This window comes from Dicentrarchus labrax, unplaced genomic scaffold (assembly GCF_905237075.1).
Source record: "Dicentrarchus labrax unplaced genomic scaffold, dlabrax2021, whole genome shotgun sequence".
Classification (NCBI taxonomy): Eukaryota; Metazoa; Chordata; class Actinopteri; family Moronidae; genus Dicentrarchus; species Dicentrarchus labrax.
The window spans coordinates 154,257-182,062 of record NW_026136723.1 but is presented as its reverse complement, the minus strand read 5'-3'; the positions used below and the strand labels follow the sequence as shown (position 1 = coordinate 182,062).

Here is a 27,806-nt window from a genome sequence, read left to right as displayed (position 1 = left end):
ATTTGCAGCCTGGTTTGTTGTTTGACACACAGATATAGGATAGCTAACATGTGCATATTAATGAATTTGAGCTTGGACTGCATCTGAGACTGCAGGTGTCACACAGGTGTGACTTTGTTTTAATAAGAGTTTAATGTAATAATTCAACATACCCACTTTGTATACTGCCACTGACAGTCATCTGTCAATTCATACAACAGTAGTTACTATTGTAACTTTTAGCTGTGGAAAATAAATTGGGTTTCATCACTCAGATAAAGTGCACTGATTATCTGCTCTTGAATCATGAGCACACCACAAGACACAAGTGTCACACAATGCACAATATTTATAAGATCATCTTTCCACTGGAGATTTCATCTGTATTCTGCACATTGTTAATTACAGTCTCTGTTTCTGTCTCTGTCTCTCTCTCTCAGGTATCCACATTTTACAGGAGATGTTTGGATGTGAGTGGGATGATGAGACTGGAGAGGTTAATGGTTTTATTCAGTTTGGTTATAATGGAGAAGACTTCATATCTCTTGACCTGAAGACATCAACATGGATCGCTCTGAAACCTCAGGCTGTCACCACCAAACTGAAATGGGATACTGACAAAGCTATAATAAAAGACAGTGAGAATTTCATCACTAGGTTTTCTCCTGAGTTCCTGAAGAAGTATGTGTCCTATGGCAACAGCTCTCTGCAGAGAAAAGGTAGAATCACATGACCTGATTTAGTTTCATGAACTCAACAATTTTCCCTTTTTATTTTTTCAGTAAGACTAAATAAATCAGTATCATAATCTGATATTAATTTATGACCTAGTACAGCTTAAGATGACACAGATCTGATGTTAAGAGTCCACAATTAATTATTTTATTTTCTTCTGTTGTAGAGTTGGTTTTAATTCTTATTAGGCTCATGTTATTAACTCTTCTTCCCTTTACTTCCTCTTTAAACAATTGAAGTGGTCAGGGGACACAGTCTCTGTGGGGTTCTGGGTGGGTATCTGCTCTAACTAAAGTGCAGAGAAGCGTGTAGGACTGCAGCTCTGCCTCCTGCTCTCAACTCTGGGTTGTCAGGTTTTAGGTTCAGAAATAAACAGTCAGATTTGTATATAAGAGAGCTGCTCTGTCCAAAGTGGGATGGATGCCGTCTCTCCTAATCAGACCAGATTTTCCCCAGAAAGTCAGCCGAATGTCTATGAAGCCCACATCATTTCTGGATCCCACCTTGAGCCATCGGTGGAAGGATGACATGCAGCTGAACATGTCATCACAGTTCATCATTGGTTTAGTTAACTCTGTGTGTGCTCTAAGCTGCTAGCATAGGCTGCTTAACATACCTGAGGTGGATTACTGCTTATCTTCTACCACCATCAGAGGTCATGTACTGACATGTTTTTTTTTTCTTTTTGACCTGACTGACTTTGACTTTTGTAATTTAAAGTGACTCATAATGCAGATAGATGCAGCATGTCTTTAATTGCTTATATCTGTCCCATTTTCTCTTTCCCTGATTCCTCCCTCTTGAATTTGTCTTTCTCTACCCCCTATCCATTTTCTCTCTCTCTCTCTCTCTCTCTCTCTCTCTCTCTCTCTCTCTCTCTCTCTCTCTCTCTCTCTCTCCCTCCAGACCTTCCCTCAGTGTCTCTCCTCCAGAAGACTCCCTCCTCTCCAGTCAGCTGCCACGCTACAGGTTTCTACCCTGACAGTGCCACACTCATCTGGAGGAAAGATGGAGAGGAGATTCATGAGGACGTGGACCACGGAGAGATCCTCCACAACCACGATGGATCCTTCCAGATGAGTGTTGACCTGAACCTTTCATCAGTCACACCTGAAGACTGGAGGAGGTACGACTGTGTGTTTCAGCTCTCTGGTGTGAAGAACGACATCGTCACCAAACTGGACAAAGCAAAGATCAGAACCAACTGGGGTAAGCCTGGGATCAGAATTGACAAAGGTGAGAAACACAGATTTTAAAAAAAGTATTATTTATAACTGAATGATCTTATCTTAGTCTTAATAATTATTTTAAGACTAAGATCAGCAACTCATTTATCTTTATTTATTTATCTATAAAATGATATGCATAACATTTATATATTAAAGTCACAGAAATTTTAAACTTATCTTTAAGGAACATTCCAGCAACTTAGTTCTGCACTTTCTTAAGGCTGGCTGTTTTGCAAGAGACATAGCACCAGTGGCTGACATATTCTGACTTTTAGTCCCCAGAACACTGGATCCTACATTTCCCATAATATAACCCAGTAGTGCCTTTACTGTCTAGTACAGTGATACTATATCTGCCCTGTGATAGGGTGCCAGGTCGCCCACCGACCCTTTTTATGATTCACAGTGAAAATAAATTGATGCACAGTGGGGATTCTTTTGTTTACCAGTTAGTAAATGTTCAATAATGTCACTTTACTGTTACCTGGGAAGTTGCATACAATGCACAGAGTGGCAGGTTTCTTAAATGCTGTCAAGTTAATAACATATACTGTATCTTCTTTGCTAAACTGAAGTAAGCTGTGTCCTTTAAATGCTGTATATTTCTGCTCACACACACCAGTGACTACTGTATTATACTCTATTCACAATGTGAATGTGTGATGAAGAGATGGATAGATCTTTTCTTACCTGCTTCATCTTCACATGTTGTGATCATTTTTGTTTATTTGTGTTGTTTTTTGCCGAGCAGAGGAGCCCAGTAACATCACCATCCCGATTACTGCTACAGTGGTTGTTCTTGCTGTCGTCCTCATTGCTGTGATTGGATTTATCGTTTACAAAAAGAGAGGTGAGAGACTAGAATGAGCCGAGTTGAAACCTTTAATAACATATGAATCTAAAGAGTTTCACTTTATATGAAAGAATTACATTCAGAAGGGAAAATGAGACAAAAGGTATTCTGGCATTTTAAACTCTTCTGATCTTTTCTTCTTATTTCAGCCAATCGCCCTCCACGTCGTAAGTAGAACTTGTTTTTATTCTATTGTCTCTGACACGTTCTTTACATTGTGAGCTGAGGTAGTTCAGTGCAGGAGAAGAGGACTAACAGTGTGTTTCTGACCTTGCAGCTCCTGAAAACAGCACTGAGCTCTCTGAGAAACTGAATCCAGAAACATCACGAGCAAACACACCACCCTGCACACAGTGACGTCATGTGGGACAACAAAACAGAGAACCTAACACCTCCAGTTAAAGCAGTTTAATATTGTTTTGTCGTTCACTGTAAAACCTCTGAATCACTTTAAAGCTGCAAAGAAAATATCTGACAAAGAGCTGGTTTCCTATGACCAACGGTAGATAAAGATAAGTGAGGTTATAAAGAGGAAAAACAAGTTAAATAAGGCATTGATGCTTACAGTAGAAAATAAATTGAAGGAATAATCCTTTAAAAGCAGCCATCTGTTAAAATGTTGTAAGATTGTGAATATTTTAGATCTCATTGAAATCAGAATCCTCAGGTACTGATACAATGTTATAACCTTTGTTGAATTGAACTTTCCAAATATTTCTGATGAAGTTAATTCTGTTTTATCTGATTATTCTCTCCGTCTCTTCAGGTTTGTGGTTCACAAAATGATCTCTAATGATATCAAACCATGCAGGTAGATGTGTTTGCATTTGTGATAACAGACAAAGTCCTGTTTGCTCAGAATAATCCATTCATTCATAACTCCTTCTTCCAAATATAAAAACAATCAAAACTTATTATAAATATTCTGCTTGTATATTATCATCTGTAATTAAAGCTTTTGTTGAAACCTTTAAAGTATGTTAAACTTGTGTTTGAGACTATTTCCATTTATATGTGACATTCACTTTGTACGTAGTGTGAAACATGTTGACGGTGGCTGTTTTCTTGGAACTTTATGATCAGTTATGCACAGCGAGTTTTCTTTAGTCCAAGGTTGATGTGAGCACACACATGTCCTGATGCCAGTTTATAGGACTGACAGCTGAGAAGAGTAATATCACTGTACAGTTTGTGGTGTAGGATGACTTCAGCTCAGCATTCAACAACACATTCTCCCTCGGTCAACTCAGCACTCTGGACACTGCAGCGGGTGATTAAAACCACCCAGAAGATCATTGGTACTCAGCTGCCCAGCATCAGTGATACTGCTGAGGTGAGATGCTTGCACAGAGCCCAAAGGATACTAAAAGACAGCACCCACCCCAGACACACCCTGCTGCCATCTGGGAAGAGTTACAGAAGCTTCTGCTGCCGGACCACCAGACTGCAGAGCAGCTTCTTCCCTCAGGCAGTGAGACTGTTGAATTCTTCCACAACAATTCATCATACAAATGAATAATCATTTTTATTTTAATACTTTTTTTATGACTTTATGACTGATTTTTGTTGTTGTTGTTGTTGTTATTGTTGTTGGAAGTAGCATGAAGGGGACGATGGTTGAAGGGGAAACTAGCATGTTGAGGGACGTGGTGTCTTTGAGAGTGATAAAAAGAGAGGCTGTATTTTCACCAGTTTGTCACAAATAGATTGTTTTAAGATCATTAGTAATGGATGCTCTTGCTCCAATACATATCACTCGTTCTTAGTGAAGTCAGAACTAGTGAGAGGTGGATGAAGCCGTCTGGAGCTTTGGGGCTTCAAATGCAGCAGCACAATGACATCTGGTGGCAACAGCAGCCCTTCACAACTGGAGCCAAAGCACCACAACACCTCTCTGATTTTAATGCTTTTAGTCTCATAGGTGAGCAATAAAAGTCCAAGAAGCCTGTGTGTTATCATTACATTTGTAATACTGTTTACTGGCATAAAATATGAATGTACTTTACTGATGTACTTTAGGTCCCAATATGAGGAACTCATGATTAGTAAAATAAAAATTGCCCTTAATTATCTAAACAAACAAACAAACAAACAAACAACCAGTACAGTAATATAAGTCCAAATTGTACATAATATAAAACGCGTGTATGTTTCTTTAAGGCCTCGCCTACCGTAATAAACATTCTGACAACAGCTCCCTTTATCACGGTTCAGCACTCTGTGGCTCACATTACAGTAGAAACCACAGCGGACCCAGCTCGCTCTTTACCCACAAGTCTTAACCAAAAACACAATGAAAAACGTCTTTTTGTTGCTGCTCTTGTGTCACGTTTCATCAGCAGGTAAGATCACATTTAACATATTTATTTTTATTGCATTTTGCTAAAGACAAACAAGAATTTAGTTTCAGTTTTACTTCAACTTGATAAGACTATATGTTGGGAATGTGAATCATACTGAATAGCCTACATCATATTTAAATTATGTGTGTGTGTATAAATGTATTAAACCTTGTTTTTCCTGCAGTGAAACACTCCCTGAAGTTTATCTTCACTGCATCTGCTGGAGTCCCAGACTTCCCAGAGTTTGTGGTTGTTCTAGAGGTTAATGAGATTCTGGCCGGTTACTGCGACAGCAACAAAAAGAGACCAGAACCACAACAGGACTGGTTGAAAAAATTATTTGAAGATGATCCTCAGCACTTGCAGTGGTACACTACAAAGTGTTCAGATCATGAGCCGCACTTCTTTAAAACCACACTTGATAATTTAAAGCAGCGCTTCAACCAAAGTGGAGGTACAGTATGTAGCCCACTATGTTATATTTCACTGTTTACTGTTAAACTGTTCTGCATCTTAGTTGTAAAGTAAATAGACCGCCATCACATTGCTTTGAAAACCTGGAACCACTAGCTGCCAGTCAGCATGTAATCCATAAATCAGGTCCTGGTTAGACTTGTTTGCTCTGTCCAACACAAACTACTCATCATACTGAGAAATTCAAAACATCCATCTATAGTCAAAATATCCTCACAATTACAAACAAACAGGAAAAGTACAGCCTCCATTTTCTTCATTGATTTCTTTAAATAATTTGATTGAAGGGGCTTAACATCCATCTGTACAGGTTTCAGTCCAAGAATCACACCTTCACACTCGAGTTTTGTGTTGTAATAATAACATACTAACTACGTAAGATTCTGATATTGTATCTGGAACATTTGGAACTAACTTTATCCACCTCTCTAGACCAATGAAAGTCGTCATCACACACAAAATATAACTTTCATAGCACAAAATCTAAATAATAATAATAAAAACTAAATCTTTACACTGAATTAGAAAATGCAAAGTTTTTATAATGTTTGTTAAACATTAGCCAGTCAGGTGATTCTTATCAAGCACTAAAGTTTTGCAGTCAGTAGAAAGCAACCGTCATACATGGCTCTAAAAGGTCTTTTACTACTAGATGACACAACAAGGGTTGCAATAAGCCCAGAGCTTTCAGACTCCCTGACGTTTGGCAGCTTCCCACCTTTCCCAGTTAGTAATAGAAGTTACACAATAACTATGTTTCAATGAGTTCCTGGTCAGTCTTGTGTGGTCACTCAACTGCATCCAATGCTGCAGGTGTTTTAGCAGGTGACACTTTTATTTTAATTGTATGCCTTTATTAGAAAGCAGCAGTTAAGGGAATAAAGACAATGAGGGGGAGACAGACACAACAAAAGTCTTCAGCTGGCCCGACCAGGGATGTTGTAGTTCATGGTTGACAAAAGAAAAGAATGTGTAACAGAAATTGGGTTTCATCACTCATATAAAGAAAAAGTACACTTATCTGCTCTTGAATCATGAACACACCACAAGATGAAGATGAAAATAGAAGTGCAACACACACTGCCCAATATCTGTGAGATCATCTTCATCTGTACATCATTGTTAATTACAGTCTCTGTCTCTGTCTCTCTCTCAGGTGCCCATGTTTTACAGAGGATGAGTGGATGTGAGTGGGATGATGAGACTGGAGAGGTTAATGGTTTTAACCAGTATGGTTATGATGGAGAAGACTTCATATCTTTTGACCTGAAGACATTGACATGGATTGCTCCGAAACCTCAGGCTGTCACCACCAAATTGAGATGGGATATTGACAAAGCTAGAATAAAATACAATAAGATTTACCTCACTGAGCTTTTCCCTGGGTTCCTGAAGAAGTATTTGGTCTTTGGCAACAACTCTCTGCAGAGAAAAGGTAGAATCACATGACCTGATTTAGTTTCATGAACTCAACAATGTTCCTATAATCTGCTCAGACTGAACTGCCATTGTATTATTATTATTACTCCAATCAGTGTGACATTACCTTATGACAGTTTCCTGTGCAGTAAGATTTGATTTAGTCCTAACCAGTCAGTAGAGACATTTTTGGGTGCTCTGAGGTTACTTTCAATCAAAGCTGATACTGTGACAGTCAGTGTTTTAGTATGACTTAAATCAGTTTACAGAGTTTCAGTGTTTCACAATAGAAATAGTTCCACTGAATATTGACACTGTGTTTGAGTACTTTGCTGTGAACCACAAAGGCAGATCCTTCTTCTCTGACTGGAGTGAGTTTCTTCAGTGGTTCTCTCATTTGTCTATATAGAGACAATGTGGTGGTTGTTATGAGGGGCTGTCATCTCTCTCTCTCTCTCTCTCCAGACCTTCCCTCAGTGTCTCTCCTCCAGAAGACTTCCTCCTCTCCAGTCAGCTGCCACGCTACAGGTTTCTACCCTGACAGTGCCACACTCATCTGGAGGAAAGATGGAGAGGAGCTTCATGAGGACGTGGACCACGGAGAGATCCTCCCCAACCACGATGGATCCTTCCAGATGAGTGTTGACCTGAACCTTTCATCAGTCACACCTGAAGACTGGAGGAGGTACGACTGTGTGTTTCAGCTCTCTGGTGTGAAGAACAACATCGTCACCAAACTGGACAAAGCAGTGATCAGGACCAACTGGGGTAAGACTGACATTAGAGTGTGCTGAATGGGACTGCATGTCTGTCGGTTGTTTGTGTTTGTATCAATCTACAGCTAACCTCACATTCTAGTGGATCTCAGCCTCATTTCTTCTGTACACATGTATGACTGTGTGCTCAAGGACCTCTTGTGGTTGTGGTGACTCACAATAATGGTGAGTGATATAGCCAAAATCCTCTATCGCAGTATAAGGAATTATAACGTTCTATCACAATACAGTAACTGAAAATGTTGACAAACAGCACTGAAAATGTGCTTTATTGAAAAGGATAAAAAGGTCAGAATTTTCAGAAAATCAGTTTTTTAAGAAACATTAGAAATTGTTTATTGGTTCCTCATTAAGTTTATACAGTTAGGCGAACCCAGGACGATCAATAACAATATCAATACACTAGTCTATGCATCTTATACTATACTAGTAGTCCACAGGAACAAACCCATACGTATGTATGAATAAACTGATGAATGGATGGATGTACTTCTGTCCTTTATCTGTACTGGTCTTGTTTTTATTTTGTTGCTTTCTTGTTCAACAGAGAAGTCCAGTGACATGACCGTGCCCATCACTGCTGCAGCAGTTGTTCTTGTACTCATCCTCATCACTGCAGTTGGACTCATGGCTTACAAAAAGAAGAAAGGTGAGAGAGAAAATGGAAAGATTTCAGTTCAGTATATTTTAGTCTTTGAGTTGATGCTTTTATCCAGGTTGCACAAGAGAAACAAGCATCAGTTCCCTGCACCACAGAATTTAAAGCAACCAACAGTAAGCAGTGTCAGGCTCAGAGCCTGTGAGTCATGATAATTTGACCTTACCAAGATGATGTGGGAGAGAAGTGATGAGTAGTTTTAGTGAGTAGATCATTGAAGATCATATTTACTGGGGATAAGGTAAAGAAATGATTTGTCTTTTGTTTTGATTTCAGCCAAATGCCCTCCATCTCGTAAGTAAAACCTGCTTTTATTTATTTTCAACTGATCTGACTCACACTTTATGCTGTAGATTAAACAGGGTTTCACATTATTGTGCAGATGAACTTTTGAAGACTGTTTCCTGTATTTACTGTTTATAAAAGTTGAGTGCAGGATGAGAGGACTTTCACTGTTTGATGCTGTTTGTTTCTGACCTTACAGCTCCTGACGACGGATCGGAGCTCTCTGAGAAACTGAATCCAGAGACCTGAATGTAAAACGCACTCAATGAAGTTCCTTCATATAACACGTGTCACTTTATTTAGCTTTACAGAATTTAAACTGACTAAAGCATGCCTTCCTGTCATAAAGTGATGTAGTAGTTTATGGCTTTTATAAGTAGATGTTAAATGTAATCGTTTATTTCAAGACTAGTGTAAATAGATAGACAGTGATGGTGGTTGGACTGCTGAGCGGGCCATTGCATTCACATGAAGTTGCAGTTTAGCCTGAGCAGACACAATGTAGATATAAAGCCATGTCACACAGCAAAGTATCTGCTGTTTGCTTGAGTGAATGAAGATTTTAAAGGCAGCTTACATTACTACCACTGTAGGGCTTGATGATAGGTAGAAACATCATTTCACATGAATACTGGGTGTGATGAAGATAAAGTCAAAATCAAATGTGTATATCTGTACATATAAATGTGTATGTGTAATAATGAGAAAATTAAGAATTATATTTGTATTTTATTTGCCATTTTTCCACAACTATTTATCATGCAAAATAAAAGTTTTACTGACATCAAATATGAATGTACTGCGGAGCCCCTAAAGTCCCGCAAAGGAAATATTTTTTATCGTGTGGGCACAAGTTACTTATCTTGTGGGCGTAAGTTACTTATCTTGTGCGCACAAGTTGTTAACTGGACAGAATGGAAGACGACTGAGGAGGACACCACTGATGAAAGCAAATCATAAAAAAGCGAGACTGGAAAGCCACAAAGGTTCTTTGAGAATATCCTTTATACAGATGAGACAAAACTGGAGCTTTTTGGCAAGTCACATCAGCTCTATGTTCACAGACACAAAAATGAAGCACAATTCAAAAGCAATGTCTGATTTTCATTTGTAAATTTTTCAGTCCATTTTTTATTTATGATTACCTCTTGTCAGTTTCAAGTTATTTCAGTGACCATTGTGGATTTTTCTTTCTTTAACAGAACGGTACCAGCAATTGTGTCCATGTGTGTAGGTGAAAGTGAAACTAAATTCTTGTTTGTCTCGAGAGCACAAGTCCTCAAAAGGAAACTTTTTTTTATCTTGTGGGCACAAGTTACTTATCTTGTGGGTGTAAGTTACTTATCTTGTGGGCACAAGTTGTTAACTGGACTGAATGGAAGACGACCGAGGAGGACACCACTGATGAAAGCAAATCATAAAAAAGTGAGACTGGAAATGGCCAAAATGCATATTGACAAGCCACAAAGCTTCTGGGAGAATATCCTTTATACAGATGAGACAAAACTGGAGCTTTTTGGCAAGTCACATCAGCTCTATGTTCAAAGACGCTAAAATGAAGCACAATTCAAAAGCATTGTCTGATTTGTTAATTTTTCATTACCACAAGTTTATAACTTTTGCGCACAAGTTACGTATCTTATGGCTTTATAGGCATATGTTTGCTGATTTCTCCACTAGGTTTGTGCACAGTGACATCTGGTGGCAACAGCAGACCTCCACGACCGGAGCCAAAGCACCACAACACCTCTCTGATTTTAATGCTTTTAGTCTCATAGGTGTGCGATAAAAGTCCAAGAAGCCTGTGTGTTATCATTACATTTGTAATACTGTTGTTCAAGTGCTGCATTAAATGTAGCAGTTTGTGTGATATGTTGCAGTAAATTAATTTATAAATGCATTGTCCAAAACGCCTAGATAATAAATAGTTATCTCGAAACTAAATATGAATTGACCCTATTGGTGTATTTTAACTTAAGTGTTAATATTTATGCAACATTTCATATGAGTCACAGTGTGATTGGAGAATTTCTGAAATTAGAAGATTTAATTACTTTACCTTCTGAGAATAAATCACCAAATTTCTGTATCATTCTCCTCTCTTTTCATTCCACTAATGTGCCAATCACATGGTTTAACTGCAAAGCTTCAAATTGATTCAAACTCTGTACGTTCATCAGTGAAAGGAGCACCACCTCCGACACAATGCACTGAAACAAAGGTGTTCACAGGTGAGGAAAGCAGCCCCAGAAGCATCCACCCATCTCTGGCCAGAACAGAAACAGCTGGGTGCTTTACCCTCACGTCTTTTACTGAAACGAGATGAAAAGGTTATTTTTGTTGCTTCTCTTGTGTCACATTTCATCAGCAGGTAAGATCACATTTGGAATATATGACGTTTGAGCTTAAGCTCGTCACATGTTGCTCCTGCTCGGCTCCAGGAGACACTAATCTAGTTTTACTTTTACCTCAACTTGATAAGACCCAGTTAGACACAGGTCTCCTTTAATAGCCTAGTGTGCTGCATGTTCTGGATTTTATAGAAACTCTTTGGATGAATGAAACCTGAACCCCTTCTACACAAATATAAACTTTTGTTAATGTGTGTAGTTAGATTGCCCACAATTCCATTATTCAGTTCATTTTACTGAAACCATCACCAAAGTGATCAAGTAATAATAGAAGTATTATTCTCTAGGTCTACAATAATACTGGTCTGATTTAAATAAACTATTTACTGTCTTTGCTCAGGAAGAGTTTTGTGCAAAAGGAATTAAAGGCCTGCCCATCTGTTTCAGATATAGGAAGGTTAAGTTCAGTGATTGAAGCAAATAAAGGCTTGGGCTACTAATTAAAGTTTAAAGGTAAAATGAGTGTGATCATTTTATTTATACTGAATGTATTTAGTTTGTCCTGCAGTGAAACACTCCATGAAGTTTTTTGTAACTGCATCTTCTGGAGTCCCAAACTTCCCAGAGTATATAGGAGCTCTAGTGGTTGATGACATTCTGGCGGGTTACTACGACAGCAACAAACAGAAGAAGAAGAATCAAGACACTATCACATGGGTTTGCCAAAAGCGCCGATTGGTTATACTCGTTTGCTGTCCTTATCCAACATAAACTCATTCCCATCCTGAGATAAAGAAATTCAAACCTTCCATGAATAATTACACACAGGGAGAGGAAAAACTGGAACACAAGACATCCTTAATTTCCTTCATTGATCTGTCAGGTAACTGGACTGACGTCTGTACAGGTGTTATTTCAAGAATCCCCACTTTTCATAATGCTCAAATAATTAAGCCAGATTCCAATATTGTATCTGGAATATCTGGAACTCAAACTCAAATGAAGAGTTTTTATAATGCGTAATGTTTGTAGTCAAACATCAGACAGGCATTTCCCATCATGCACTAAAGTTCTTCAGTCGATGGAGAACAACTGTCGTACCTGGCTCCAAAAACTTCTGCTGCCTTGATCTGGTAAGGTAATTATTAATGATGTCAGCATGACAACATGCTAACTAGCCTTTAATTACAAACATTACAGATGCACTTATTTTATGGTTCATCTCCACTGAAAATTATATTATTGTTAATCTGGCAAAATTGTCAACTTTTTTACAACCTGAATCATTGCCCCATCACCTATCATCTATTTATAGCTATATCTAAACAATAAACTAAACCTATTGCCACATTCTGATATCTCTTTTGGTGAGTAGTGTCATCACACATGTTACCAAATGAACTGATGTCCAGACTAGAGACACAAAAATAAAAACAAGTTGTAATGAAGCATAGTTTTCCTTTTCATTACTTTAGTGGTGCATATTCCCAAACTTCCCATATTTTCAATCAAATTAGTACAGACTACATCAGGGGTTCTCAACTGGTCTCACCTTGGGAGCCACATTTTCACATGGTCATAATGTCGGGACCCACTTTCACAGAATGCAAACCACGCTAATGTATTTTTCAAAAAGGCTAGTACACACATAAACAATGGCATCATAAAGTTCCTGAATATTTTCCATCCCTGCAATCAGAACACATGACTCTAAACTAAGTATGAAAAGGATGAATGCGATGATGAGACTGCATTATTATGCAGATGAACTTTGTTGAACTTTCATGAACTTTTTCCTGTGTTTACTGTTCATGAAAGTAAAATGCTGGATGAGTTTCACACTGTTTGTTTCTGACCTTGCAGCTCCTGACAGCGTCTCTGAGCTCTCTGAGAAACTGAATCCTGAGACCTGAATAACAAATGCACTCAATGAGTTTCTCACATTATAGTTTGACAGAACTAAAAGAGACTAATGATGGCTTCCTAGTAGTTAGTTAGTGAAGTAGTAGTTATGATTTATGTGCTTGATGTGTAAATGTTCAAATTAACTGTTTATTTAAATTTTATTTCAGTGATGTTTTCTACCTTTAATTAGGTAGACATTCGTTTTTCAAACACCTTGAACAATGGGTTTTAGAATAACTACATACTGAATACAATACTCAAAATCACCTCTTGTGATGGATTATTGAAGCCATGTTCTTTTGGTTGGCTCGAGGGACATAATTCATAGAAAGTTCCTCATACCACAGGGATTGCTAACTAAAGTAAGACTAGTGGAACCAGATAGACAGTGATGGTGGTTGGATTACTGAGCGGGTCATCACATTCACATGAAGTTGCTTATCAAGTCATTTGGGCCAACCAATGTAAATGAGCCTGAGCAGATACAATATAAAAGCTTAAAGTTAAGTTAGGTCAGTTAGAGAATGATGTGGGTCAGAGGGGTCAGTAGATTAATGACGGCACAGCTTGATACCCACTGCAGGGGCTAATGATAGGTGAAAACATTTAACATGAATACTGGCCTTCCATAGGAATATTCCCCTAACTTCTGGCAAATGAATGTTAAAAACAAATGTAATGCTTTTTATTTTTCTGCTTTCTGTTTTAATTCACAATAAAATACAGAATTTCATGTTTAAAAGTTTGGTTCTTTTTGTCCACATCTGTGACTGTAGTTGCAGTAACATGAACATTAGCTCAGCATATTGTATACTCACAGAGGACACAGATGAGATCTCACCTGTCTGTCATGTGAAAATGAAACATTTGGCTTAAAGAGGAGCTCCACAATAATTTGCACTAATAATTACATATGTTGTTGGCCTCATATGTTAATACGGGTGTTTTTTTCAACAGTACAGTGTGTGAAAAACCAGCTTTTCCATCAGTTAAGTTGAATTCTGTGATGAATTAGCCTGCCTTCTTCGGATGTGATGTCAAAGTGGTGATGACTTTTTCTGAAGCTACAGTTTGTTCAGCTCTCTGGCCTCCCATACAAATGGATCTAAGTGGACTCTGATTCTCATTACAGATTTGGTTTTGGAATCGAAAATACTAAATTGGTGGCACTTTGTGCGACTGCCATTGTTGGTGTTTTCTCTCTGTTTGGGTTTGTTGGGGTCAGCAGCATTTAGTTAGTCAGGTTTTTTTTTTTTTTTTTTTAATAAATTAGTTTCAGTTTGGTTTCCATGTGTCCACTGCAGACCTCCAATGAGAAGAGAAAAATAGGTTTTGTGTGTGTTTACTACTACAAAAGAGAGGAGGGTAGAATACTCAACAATTATGTCACAGAGAGCAAAACTAGACCTGACTGAAGAGAAGTGTCAACAATGTAAGGTCAATACAGACTATACTGTGGTCAGACTGTGGTTGTACTGAGCAGCTTCCAGGTATGATTGTGTAACTGTGTAATGTGATCAGGATGTTCCTCTTAAAAGAGAGCATTGCTCCTAAAGAGGAAGAAAAAAGATGAAGAATGATGAACAAAAACAGATTATTTAAGTTTTCTGTCCCTCCCCCTATACCTGCTGTTGCTTCATATCTGATGTGTCAAATTCTGTTTCTCACACTGTGTTTTGGACTTTACCTGGCAGACGAGTACAGACAAGTAATAACAGATACAGTGAAACAGGTAACTGGTGACATTTTTTTTATCTCCAGGTAAGACAACATTTTACAGCTTTCCTTTAAGTTCTTTCTGTTACAGCAGTTTCATTTGGCCCATGAGCTCCTGTGTAGAGCAGAATTAGTGTGTGAAATTACAGTACCTTCAAAAGAGCATTCATCTTACATAGACTACTGACAGCCTTTAACTTAACCTCAGTGAACACAATCCAAGTACAATATGTTTTAAATCATAGGACCAAAATGATGTTAAACTAAAACTATTTATCAGTTTCTAGAGAAATGGCATGATGATGAAAGACAAATTATTAAAAATTCAGTCCGTCTTTTGTATGTTGTTCATGCTCCTTTATGTGAACATACTGAACATTTATTCAGTTCATCACTCACAGTTTCACAATTTACAACCAAACATGAGAACAACTAATTGATAATATTACAAACAAAATTGGATCATTCTTAATTCACACAGTTTATTCTCACAGCTTTTACTCTGCAGTGTATGTATGGGGCTCTAAACATAACATAATGGGTACAGACACACTGACAGACACATTGGTACCTGTTTGACAGGTGTTACAGCTGTGCAGTACTTCCTGTGTACCTGAGGTCACATACTGACGCTGTGGAAGAAGGAGGCAGTCCTTCTGTCTACACATCTCTCTCTCACCTCCTCGCTGCTCGGTCCTTTACCCACCCGACTTTATCAAATCAAGATGAAAACGTTATTTTTGTTGCTTCTCTTCTGTCACGTTTCATCAGCAGGGATGAAAAAATATTTGAAGATGATCCTCAGCACTTTGAGTGGTACACTCAGCAGTGTTTTGAGAGTGAGCCAAACATATTCAAAGTGGCAATTCATAATTTTAAGCAGCGCCTCAACCAAAGTGAAGGTAAAGTATTTATGTATATTATATTTTACTTTTACTACTAAAATGATTTGCAGCCTGGTTTGTTGTTTGACACACAGATATAGGATAGCTAACATGTGCATATTAATGAATTTGAGCTTGGACTGCATCTGAGACTGCAGGTGTCACACAGGTGTGACTTTGTTTTAATAAGAGTTTAATGTGCATATAATTCAACATACCCACTTTGTATACTGCCACTGACAGTCATCTGTCAATTCATACAACAGTAGCTACTATTGTAACTTTTAGCTGTGGAAAATAAATTGGGTTTCATCACTCAGATAAAGTGCACTGATTATCTGCTCTTGAATCATGAGCACACCACAAGACACAAGTGTCACACAATGCACAATATTTATAAGATCATCTTTCCACTGGAGATTTCATCTGTATTCTGTACATTGTTAATTACTGTCTCTGTTTCTGTCTCTGTCTCTCTCTCAGGTGTCATTTTACAGGGACTTTTTGGATGTGAGTGGGATGATGTGACTGGAGAGGTTAATGGTTTTATGCAGTTTGGTTATAATGGAGAAGACTTCCTTTCTCTTGACCTGAAGACATTGACATGGATCGCTCTGAAACCTCAGGCTGTACCCATCAAACAGATGTGGGATAATGAGAAAGCTAGATTAAATTACAATGAAAAGTTAGTCACTGAGGTTTATCCTGAGTTCCTGAAGAAGTATGTGGACTATGGCAACAGCTCTCTGCAGAGAAAAGGTAGATTTTCCTATAATCTGCTCAGACTGAACTGCCTGATTAGTTATTTTATTTTTCATTATATATATAAATAGATAGATATAATTTTGCTTTTGTCCAAATTTAACATCAGACAATTTCAGGTCATCCAGGTTTTTATGTCCTTAAGACCTTTGATCATATCTGGTAAAGGAGTTCTAACTAAGGGTAAAACTTATTTTTAAACATGTCATCACATTTCATCATTGGTTTAGTTAACTCTGTGTGTGCTCTAAGCTGCTAGCATAGGCTGCTTAACATACCTGAGGTGGATTACTGCTTACCTTCTACCACCATCAGGGTAACATTTTTCTGGTTGTGCGGCTGTGGCTCAGAAGAAGACTGGGTCGTCCACTAATCGGAAGGTTGTTGGTTCAATCCCTGGCTCCTCCCTCCACATGTCAACGTGTCCTTGAGCAAGATACTGAACCCTGAATTGCTCCCAATGCCGTGTATCACTGTGTGAATGTGTATGTATGGGTTAGTTTACGTTTGGTGGGCTTTGCCATCACTGAGTGAATGTGTGTGAAAGGGTGAATGTGGCATATAGTGTAAAAGCACTTTGAGTGGTTGGAAGACTAGAAAGGCGCTATACAAGAACAGGTCCATTTACCATTAGTATGTTCTCAGGGAAAGAGATGGTCATGTACAGTCTTTTTCTGTAAATTTGACCTGAAGCAGTTTACTTTTTATAATTTAAAGTTACTCATAATACAGACAGATACAGTGTGTCTTTCATTGCTTATCTCTGTCCCATTTTCTCTTTCCCTCATCTTGATTCATCCCTCTTGAATTTCTTCATCTGTCTATTCCCTTGTTTTATTTCCTTCCCTGTTCTCCCTTTTTCATTGTTGTCAACTCTCTCTCTCTGTCTCTCTCTCTCTCTCTCTCTCTCTCTCTCTCTCTCTCTCTCTCTCTCTCTCTCTCTCCTCCAGAGCTTCCCTCAGTGTCTCTACTCCAGAAGACTCCCTCCTCTCCAGTCAGCTGCCACGCTACAGGTTTCTACCCTGACAGTGCCACACTCATCTGGAGGAAAGATGGAGTGGAGCTTCATGAGGACGTGGACCACGGAGAGATCCTCCTCAACCACGAAGGATCCTTCCAGATGAGTGTTGACCTGAACCTTTCATCAGTCACACCTGAAGACTGGAGGAGGTACGACTGTGTGTTTCAGCTATCTGGTGTGAAGAACGACATCGTCATCAAACTGGACAAAGTAGAGATCAGGACCAACTCGGGCAAACCTGAGATCAGATTTGACAAAGGTGAGAAACACAGATTTAAAGCTCCATTTGAGCTCTGTATTCTTGGTCTAAGACTCCACTCCATTTCTGCTCACACACACCAGTGACTACTGTATTACACTGTATTCATTATGTGAACAGTTTTGCCATCCTTTGACAAATAACACGTTTTGGTGATTTCTTTCATTGAAAAGATGTAAACACAGCCTCTTGAATGAAAAATAAAACGCAATATTTACACAGACCGTAACCTTGATTAACAGATGGATGGATCTTTTCTAACCTGATTCCTCTCCACACATTGTGATTTTTGTTTATTTGTGTTGTTTTTTGCTGAGCAGAGGAGCCCAGTATCACCATCCAGATTACTGCTACAGTGGTTGTTCTTGTTGTTGTCCTCATTGGTGCTATTGGATTTATCATTTACAAAAAGAAGAAAGGTGAGTTACTTGATTGAACTGAGTTGACGCTCTGCAGACTGAAAAATGTAAGTAACATTTCATAGAATAAGAGAGGAAAAGGGGATTTTTTTCTCAGTTAATATGAGAGAGAATGAGATTCAGAGGGCAAAACAAAAGATCTTCTGGCATTTGTGACAAATTAAATGATCTTTTCTTCTTATTTCAGCCAATCGCCCTCCACGTCGTAAGTAGAACTTGTTTTTATTCTATTGTCTCTGACACGTTCTTTACATTGTGAGCTGAGGTAGTTCAGTGCAGGAGAAGAGGACTAACAGTGTGTTTCTGACCTTGCAGCTCCTGAAAACAGCTCTGAGCTCTCTGAGAAACTGAATCACGAGCAAACACACCACCCTGCACACAGTGACGTCATGTAGGACAACAAAACAGAGAAGCTAACACCTCCAGTTAAAGCAGTTTAATATTGTTTTGCCGTTCATTGTAAAACCTCTTTTTCTGTTTTAAAGTATTTGATTTTTTGGGGCTTTTTATTGCCTTTATGATAGAGACAGCTTAAGATAGACAGGAAAGGGGGGCAGAGAGAGGGGATGACACGTAGCAAAGGGCCGCAGGTCGGATTCAAACCCTGGGCCGCTGCAGCAAGGACTCAGCCTCGGTACATGGTTCGCCAGCTCCACCCACTGAGCTAACCAGGCGCCTGGAATTTCTGTTTTATAGGATTATTTTTCCTGTCTCTTTAGGTTTGTAGTTTAAGAGTCTGTTCACAAAAATTACCTCTAATGATATGAAACATGAAAGTAGATCTTTTTTTAGTATTGTGATATCAGAATTCTGCATCCACTCAAATACGACAAGTTTAAAACTGAATTAGATTTTTGGTGTTCAAATATGAAATAAATAAAAAAATATATAAATTAATTAAAATAAAATTAAAGCAGGGAGAGAAAAACTACACTCAATGCTCAGTGACCTTACCGAACAGATTAAAACTAACATAATTCATTTGGTTGTGATTTTAGATTCTGATTTAAAATTTAATTCTAATTTTCAAACGGTAAATAAAACAGCCTTGTTTCATTTTAGAAATATTGAAAAAGTCAGATCTTTTTAAGTCTGAAAGATGCTGAAATACTCACTGACGCTTTTATTACCAGTCGTGTAGATTAATTCCCTAAACAGTCCATCAGAAAGCTACAGCTAGTTCAGAACCCTGCGACTCAAGTCTAAACTAGAACCAGGAAAATGGATGACTCCTCTGCTGAAGACACCGGCTGCCTGTATCTGTTAGAGTTGAGTTTAAAGTTCCTCCACTGCTTTCTCTGTATCTTTAAAAGGAAATTAAAAACTTTTAATGTTTAATCTTTTAATCTGGCTTTTACTTTGGAGTAATGTTATAGCCTTAGTTTTTAAGTATTAATCTTAGTTTTTTATATAATTTGTCTCCCTGGTGTTTATTTTTACACAGACATTTATTTGATGTTTTATATTTTAGTGTTTTTACTGCATTGATGTTTTAATTTGCTACATGAAGCTGAATGTTTGTATGTAAGGTGATATATGAATAAAGTTGAGTTGAGTTAAACTTTGCGTGTGTTACTATTTACATTTATATGTGGTATATACTTGTAATCTTATAATCAGAATACAGAGTTTTGAAGATTTTACACTTAAAACTCAATTCTATAAATGTAAAACTAAAGTAGCTTATATAATGTCATACAATGCTTTCCATTCTTGCATAATGTTATACATTAAATATATATCTTATTGTATTATTTATTTATTTAAAGTTCACAGTAAATGAAATCAGTTCAGTAAAAGCACTTTTCACTGCTGATGTGTTGGGGTGCGTGGGAACAGAAAACCGCTCACAGGAAACTGTCCTTTTCAGAAGCAATCAATCTGCACGCAAAGGAAGTGCAGAGACAGAAAATACCTTTGCTGCTACAGTTTTCACACTTAATAAATGAGCACCCGATTCAAAGTAAATAATATATTTACTCATTTACTTTGGGTAAATAATTGTTTCAAACTCCAAATGATGAGCCTTGAATAAATATTACCAAACTCATAAATGAATGTGTATTCTTCATTTTAGATAATCATACAAAAAGAATATAAAAAGTGTATTTCGAAAGCTGAAAACCTATTTCCCCTACAGAGGAACACTCCCTGAAGTTTTTCTTTGCTGGATTTTCTGAAGTGACAGAGTTCATTGGTGCTGTGATGGTTGATGGAGTTGAGGTTGTTCACTACGACAGCAACATCAAGAGAGCTGAACCCAAACAGGACTGGATGAAGAGACTAATGGAAGATGATCCAGGACACAGGGACTGGTACACTGACGAGTGTCGTGTTAATCAACACTTCTTCAGTTCCACTATTGAGAGTTTGATTCAGTTCAACCAAAGTGGAGGTCATTTATATTTTTAGTACTTAAACATTGTAATATGACCAATATCCAGTGGTGCAAAGTAATGAAATACAAATACTTTGTCAATGTGCTTAAGTAGTTTTCTCATGTATCTGCACTTTACTTGAGTATTTATTCCCCCTTACATTTGAACCAAAGATCTGTACTTCATATGGCTTAAAATTTAAAAACAATTGTTACTTTAATTTTAATGCATTTAAGGTAAATTATGGATTTGTTTTTTTTTTTTTGCATCAAAACCGCTGCACATCACACATGACCGACATAATGAGGAAAATGACAAAAACAACGTAAAGACATAAGAAGAAGGTTTTAAGTACATTTCTGAAATTGAGTATGTGGACTATTAGAAAAACACTGCAGAGAACAGGTAGAATCACATGACCTTATGTACTCTGTGTCACATAAATAGAATCACTCATTCATCATTACACACCGACCAGATGTGTGTTTCTGTAACCTTCCACTAGAGAGCAACATAAGCTTAAAAACTGAACCAGAAATGAATTTGCTGAAGAAAATCTGTTGTCAGGAGTTTCCACACCTTCAGAATTTAAGTGAGTGTATTAAATGAGATGATGATGGAGGAAGGATGAAGGGGGTGATTATTATGTATGTTACTAGAATGAATCACATTCTATCTTGAACTGGTGATAGTTAGGGTTGTTTAACTTATATCAGTGTAATCTGAGTAAGTTTATAGTGTAGTATATGGAGCTCTAGTGTGATCATATTTGCAGATATGTTACAAATATGCCAATAAATCATTAGTTTAACCATTAGTTCTGTGTCCTTATATTTCAATTCACCAAAGTTGGTGAAAACAACTACATCAAAATAATATAAACACAAAGTTGTCACTGAGTGCATGTGTCCAAATAGTGACGAAGAAAAGTGTCACACACTCAGCTCTTGTCTTCCTATTTGTTGCTACCTGTCTGACTGTGATCTGCCCAGAGAGATTATATCTGAATATCACATAATGGCAAAAGAAATACAAGAAGTTGCTTTCTCTGCCCATCAGATCTCTCAGCTGATAGCTCATGACATCTATCCATTCATTCAAAACTGAACACGTGGCTCACTTAAAACTGAAGTTCAACTTAAGATCAGCTCAAATGTGATCAAGCTACTTTTGTCACATTGCATCTTCAGATAAGGGAAAAAAAATTTCAGCCTTTTGCTTTAACTGCAGATTAACTTTTAAATGTAATAATGTGAACATAGTTGTAAACTATCCCTTGGAAATTAGTTTGACTTGCACCTCAACCTTTACATAAACTATTGTGTGTTTGATCATACTGTCTGTTCTGATAGTTGTCCTCTATTCTGTGCCAAGACCAGTGAGTAGACCTGAACTGAAACATACTAACACATAAATAAAATACCTTATTACATATGGACTCCAATAAGGATACAATATGTTCTCCTCCGTCTCATTTAATAACCAGATGGTGTGATTGAACACAAAAGTGTTTAAATAACAGATAATAACAGTCCAGAGAAACTGTACAGCTCCACATCACTGGAGGGAGCTCTGAAACAGCAATAAGACCCTGCTGCATCCACACAAACTGCAGAGTGTCTGATCTGTAGCTGACAGTGACCTCTGACCTCCCAGAGAAAAATACATTTCTGCACATTACATCACATTAACCTACAGAACATTGTACACAATCTGAGCAGCAGAAGATTTAATTCTCCTTTCATATGAAGTTGAAACACCAGAATGAAGCCCTGCTTATATGTCTGCCCACACAGGCTAAAATAAGATCATTTTACTTTCAGTTTCAACCTCAGCTGTGGTTCTGTTTGTGTGTGGCAGAGTAGCACATAGACCTACATAGTGAGACGCAGTATAATGCGCTGTGATATTGTGTGTGTGATTAAAATAATTTACAGGATCATTTCATCTCAAAGTGTTGGAGCATCACACAAAGAAGTGCTTTTTTATTTTACACTAGATTTTAGTTTTAAAAGGAATATTAAATGATTAAAATCAACAACTGTAATTAACATTAATATGTTAAACAATTTACATGGATACTGTAAGGTTTAAAAATTGTTCTGTGGACATTGGTACCATATAATTTATAATGATATGCACCGGTAGTATAGATCATCCGGCACCGCCTTCCTGCAGACCACTGCTACACTACCAACTACTCTGTTTCACTTAAACCTTGGTGCTCGAACTGGAACCACAGTGACTCTTTATCAGTATGAATACACATTAAAGACATTTATCAAAATGTCTGAATTCAGCATGAAGACCCTGATGTTTCTGGCTCTCCTGGGAATCAGTCCACAAGGCGCAGCAGCAGGTGAGTCAGTCAAACTAATACGATAATGACTAACACTAACTGGAAACTAAACTGTAGTTTCACTTCACATCGAGATATCAGCACCAGAAAGAAGGACGACTGTTTTTACAAACGTTCTTTCTGTCAATGAAGGTCAGACACACGACTGCAGGAACTAAGTATATATATATATATTTATTTATTAGGATGTTTTGAATGTACTGTAGTTCTTTTCGATTCTGTGTGCAGGACAATAAATGTCCTGCACGTGATTTATAAAAGTGAAATGTTACATTAATGTTTTCTTACAGTGATTCACTCTCTGAAGTATATCTTCACTGTGTCTTCTGGAGTCCCAAACTTCCCAGAGTTTGTTACTGTTGGGTTGGTTGATGAATTTCAGACAGTTCACTATGACAGTAACACCAGGAGAGCAGAACCCAAACAGGACTGGATGAGCAGAGTCACAGCAGAGGATCCTCAGTACTGGGAGAGGGAGACTCAGACCTGTCTGGGTAAACAGCAGGCCTTCAAAGCCAATATTGAAACTGCGAAGCAGCGCTTCAACCAAACTGGAGGTTTGTTTATTTCATTGAGTTCTTCATGTGTTTTATTCACGTAGATTAAACTATGAAGTCCAGATGATGATTGTCTGTGAGTGTCTTCCATCGAGCCAATAACAGCAGGAGGTGTAGATCCTCTGTGTTGGTGTCTGTGGATCAGTGTGTCTCTGTGGTAAAGATGTGATATCAACTTATGATAGAAGACTGTGCTGTGATCTCACTCTGGTTTAATACTGTTTCTGTCTGTCTCTCTCAGGTGTCCACGTTGCCCAGAGGATGTACGGCTGTGAGTGGGATGATGACACTGGAGAGGTTAATGGTTATGATCAGTGGGGTTATGATGGAGAAGACTTCATAGCTTTTGACCTGAAGACAGAGACATGGACTGCTCCAGTTCCACAGGCTGTCATCACCAAACACAAGTGGGATAATAATAAAGCTGAGATAGCACTTTATAAGAACTACCTCATCCGGGAGTGCATTGACTGGTTGAAGAAGTATGTGGACTATGGGAGGAGCTCTCTGCTGAGAACAGGTAGAATCACATGACCTGATGTAGTTTAATGGACACAACAATCTTCATCTTCCTCTTCAGTTTCTAACCAACAGTAACATCACAATAAATATCACCAACATACAGAGACTCACTCTGTCTCACTTTACACACATTGCTCTTTCTCTCATTCTCTCTCACCTCTCTATGTCTTGACCTCCATTTTCTCTTTCTCTCTGTCTGTCTCACACTCACTGTCCCCCCCCATTCCTCCCTTTGTAATTGATCTGACCTCTCTTCATCTGTCTTTTTCTCCTCTGTCCTTCCTGCTTTTTCTCAATTACACTTCATAACAATAGAGCACTGACAGGTGAAGTGAATGCCACTGATTATCTGGTTATCATGGCTCCTGTCAGTGGGTGGGATATTTTAGGCATATAGGGATATAATATTTTGTCCTTAAAGTTGATGTGTTAGAAGCAGGAAAAATGGGCAGCATGAGGATTTGAGCAACTTTGACAAAGGCCAAATTGTGATGGCTATACAATTATTCTCATTATGGCTGATCGGTGTATAGTGTTGCATGCCTGTATATATTGTGTGTTTGTTACTAAAACCTTTAAAATACATTACAGGAATTCTAATGTTAATATAAGTTAATACAGTCTAAATACTGTCTATAAACTGTCTTTCTCTTTACTCTCCAGAGCTTCCCTCAGTGTCTCTCCTCCAGAAGACTCCCTCCTCTCCAGTCAGCTGCCACGCTACAGGTTTCTACCCTGACAGTGCCACACTCATCTGGAGGAAAGATGGAGAGGAGCTTCATGAGGACGTGGACCACGGAGAGATCCTCCTCAACCACGATGGATCCTTCCAGATGAGTGTTGACCTGAACCTTTCATCAGTCACACCTGAAGACTGGAGGAGGTACGACTGTGTGTTTCAGCTCTTTGGTGAGAAGAACGACATCGTCACCAAACTGGACAAAGCAGAGATCAGGACCAACTGGGGCAAAACTGGGATCAGAAGTAAGGACAGTGGGAATTCCCATTTAGTTTATTTTACTCGATATGCTGCACATGCATTTAACTTTTGTTGACCTGATGTGACCGTCTTCATTTCTTCAGGTTTGTCAGTAACATTGACATTTTTTAATTCCCATAGAATTCACTTTCTCTACTGTCACTGTGGTAAACTGTTGTGATGTGTTCTCACTCTGGTTTAAACAGAAACTGTGGTTTCCTTTGGCGCACTATGCATTGCACTGGGCCATCTTTTTATGGGTGTGTTAAGAATTCTGCCTACTCTTCCTGGTTATCTGGATTCCTCTGGACTGCCTGGACAAGATCATACAATCTTACTTTATACTTACAGCTACACTAGTTACATGTTCTTTCCATACGATAATAGGAGCAATTGCATTTCTGTACACTTCTTTGACCCAACAGTAGCTGTAAAACGTCTCCTTATTCTGTTGTTAGTGCCACACAGCTGTGCTAGGCAATGGTCTTACTTCCTCTTGTCTTGTGCTACACTGCTGTGTTACTTCCTCTCATCTATCCGACCTGTTCTAAGCTTAGCACTTTGTCTTGTCTAGCTGTCTTAAACCTTCTATTACAAGCAGTTCTCTATGGGGTAAGACTGGTATCAGTTATGTTGTCCATTAAAAAAAGACCTGGATAATAACTACAGAGGTTAATTATATCAGCATTGATCTTTAAATTGTAATCCCTAACCTAGGATTGATCAGATAGCTGTCTTAAACCTTCTATTACAAGCAGTTCTCCCTCACATACTGTGCATCTAACAATGATCCTTTAATAATGCAGTCAGCTGTAACTCTGTAATTGCAGTGGCACTGAAGAACAACAAGCAGTTTGTTTTTTGTATATCATATAAATTGTGATTCAAATGCAATACACATGTTAATTGTAATAATTTGGTAAATGTATTGTATGTAAAAATCTCAATAGTAATCAGACTGTGGTTTGTAGTTTGGACCTAGTATAATATCTGTAATGTATCTGTATGTAATCTGAACCTATCCTTTAAAGTTCACACAGAGAACAATATCCACCCTCAGAACCAGACAGCATGGCTTGTTGAGATTCAAACAATGCAAGTGTAAATGTTCTGTTGTTTCACTTCCAGGTTTTCTTTCCCAAGTTGGTATTTTATTAATCAAATCTGCTGTAGTACTGCTTCTGTTGGCAGTCGGCATCAGTGGATTCTTCATCTGGAGAAGAAAAAATAATAGTGAGGAACAATATTTTCATAACAATGCAAGTTTTACTTTCCTCTTTAATTACGTGCCTCTGATAGTCTTAAATGACATTTCTGACATCTCCAGTGATAGGGCTCGATATAGCACTTTATATATTGAAATTCTGAGCATAATAATAATAATAATACTAATCTTTCATTTGTGTTTCAGGGTTCCAATCTGCTAATATGGAAATGGCCCAACGTTCACTTTGACTGATGTCCATCCACAAAGGAGGAACAGTACTGAACAGTCATTTCATTACTGCTATTATTATGTGGGAAGTGGCTAAAAGATTGTGTGGTGGAAGTTTGACCGAATAAAGGAAAACCAAACAAAGAGAACTTTGTCTTTGTATATTTATTCAGCTTCTGTGCAGAAGCATCGGCACCAACAAAGTGACAGTCAGCGTCTGCTGAGGAATCGATGCTGAGTACCTCGCTACCAATTAGATAAAGGCCGCAAAGGCCCGCTTCCGTCTTAGACCAAAAATGGATAAAAGTTTAGATTTTCGGGCCTGGCTGTATTTCAACCAGAGCAGGCTATGTTCCAACCTTACATTACACAGGTATTTACTGTATTCATCCAGTGCATGTCAGCATGACATGTGTAGGCTGGACTATACTTCAACCTATCATCATGTCATGCCTCATTTGATTCATTTATAGTAATCAGGTCGGGTACAGTTCAACAGGAAATAAAGTTGGTCATGCTGTGTACAGAACAGTATAATACAGTAAATCACAGTTCATACAAAGGTTATTTACTAAATGATAATTTTTCCTCTACATCTCCCCTCTTTTGATCATACCTGATCACTTAAGTAGTAGAGAAAAATAAAAGATTTTTGGTCGTGACTGGCAATAACATTTTAAATGTTGTGATAAACATTAGTGAAAGAGTGACAATAGTAATCAAAGTAACATATGCTGCTAAAGGTTATACAACTCACAGGTAATTAAACATCATTGATATCAAGTCAAGATTTAAGATACCACGTCATCAGTCACGTTAGGGAAAACATCTCATAACAAAATGAGACATAGGCATCTCTGAGCAACAGCAAAAGGTACAAAAATTAATGATATCCAAAGTTAATCATCCTTTTTGGAGGAAGGAAAAACTTCAACCCATTTGCTGAACATGTCGACCAACACCAAACAGTATTTCTTTCCTTCACATGGTGAGAGTTCTATGAAATCCATCATCCAGTATTGAAAAGGGCCTTGGGGAAGAGCATGACCGTGCTGCATAACCTTAGGAGCTCCCGCAGCATTGTGTGCTGCACATGTGACACACCTTTTACAGTAATCAGAGGCAAAAGTTGAAAACCCTCTGGTATACCAGTTAGCATTTATGGCTATACTCATTCCCCCCTTTGCCCACATGGTCCTTTCCATGTGCTAGTTTAGCATAGAATGGAAAGAGGGCATGTGGCAACATGGTTTTAAATCAGGCCCGAACCAAATTTTGTTAGAAAATGTGGCTCCAGCTTTTGACCATTGCGCCTTCTCTTCGGCGGTAGCCAGTTGTTGGATGGTGGGGAGATCAGCACATGGGTTAACGTCAGGCTGTGAGGAGGAAAAGAGGATGTGAAACATGTCACTTTTCACAGCAGCAGCCTTTGCTGCTGCATCTGCAGCAGCATTTCCTACAGACACAGGATCAGAGTTATTAGTGTGAGCATCACATTTCATCACAGAT

The 27,806-nt window shown here is 38.2% G+C and overlaps 3 protein-coding genes and 1 long non-coding RNA gene across 6 annotated transcripts in view; 3 read left to right on the top strand and 1 right to left on the bottom strand.

The window, feature by feature from the left end:
- The window catches only part of LOC127357504 (uncharacterized), an 84,308-nt gene extending 69,880 nt beyond the window's left edge, over positions 1–14,428 (bottom strand). The window contains exon 1 of the long non-coding RNA XR_007882265.1: positions 14,419–14,428. This is a non-coding gene — a long non-coding RNA (uncharacterized LOC127357504). The remainder of the gene's footprint in view (positions 1–14,418) is intronic.
- LOC127357474 (uncharacterized) overlaps positions 1–27,806 on the top strand; it is a 132,824-nt gene that overhangs the window by 95,158 nt on the left and 9,860 nt on the right. The window contains exons 12-15 of the mRNA XM_051389695.1: positions 7,940–7,972; positions 8,355–8,456; positions 8,742–8,759; positions 8,950–8,995. Of these exons, the coding sequence (XP_051245655.1) occupies positions 7,940–7,972; positions 8,355–8,456; positions 8,742–8,759; positions 8,950–8,995 (199 nt within the window). The remainder of the gene's footprint in view (positions 1–7,939; positions 7,973–8,354; positions 8,457–8,741; positions 8,760–8,949; positions 8,996–27,806) is intronic.
- LOC127357484 (major histocompatibility complex class I-related gene protein) overlaps positions 1–27,806 on the top strand; it is a 42,403-nt gene that overhangs the window by 11,192 nt on the left and 3,405 nt on the right. The window contains exons 4-8 of one of the 2 annotated variants that reach the window (XM_051389713.1): positions 420–698; positions 1,621–1,950; positions 2,695–2,793; positions 2,946–2,963; positions 3,074–3,771. In XM_051389713.1, coding sequence (XP_051245673.1) covers positions 420–698; positions 1,621–1,950; positions 2,695–2,793; positions 2,946–2,963; positions 3,074–3,153 — 806 coding nt within the window. In that variant the 3' untranslated portion in view covers positions 3,154–3,771. Of the gene's footprint in view, positions 1–419; positions 699–1,620; positions 1,951–2,694; positions 2,794–2,945; positions 2,964–3,073; positions 3,772–27,806 lie in introns of those variants that run through there. The other variant, XM_051389712.1, reaches the window with a different exon arrangement.
- The window catches only part of LOC127357485 (major histocompatibility complex class I-related gene protein), a 62,146-nt gene continuing 57,056 nt past the window's right edge, over positions 22,717–27,806 (top strand). For both annotated transcript variants that reach the window (XM_051389715.1, XM_051389714.1), the window contains exons 1-4: positions 22,717–22,804; positions 23,095–23,361; positions 23,603–23,881; positions 24,547–24,766. In XM_051389715.1, coding sequence (XP_051245675.1) covers positions 22,732–22,804; positions 23,095–23,361; positions 23,603–23,881; positions 24,547–24,766 — 839 coding nt within the window. In that variant the 5' untranslated portion in view covers positions 22,717–22,731. The remainder of the gene's footprint in view (positions 22,805–23,094; positions 23,362–23,602; positions 23,882–24,546; positions 24,767–27,806) is intronic.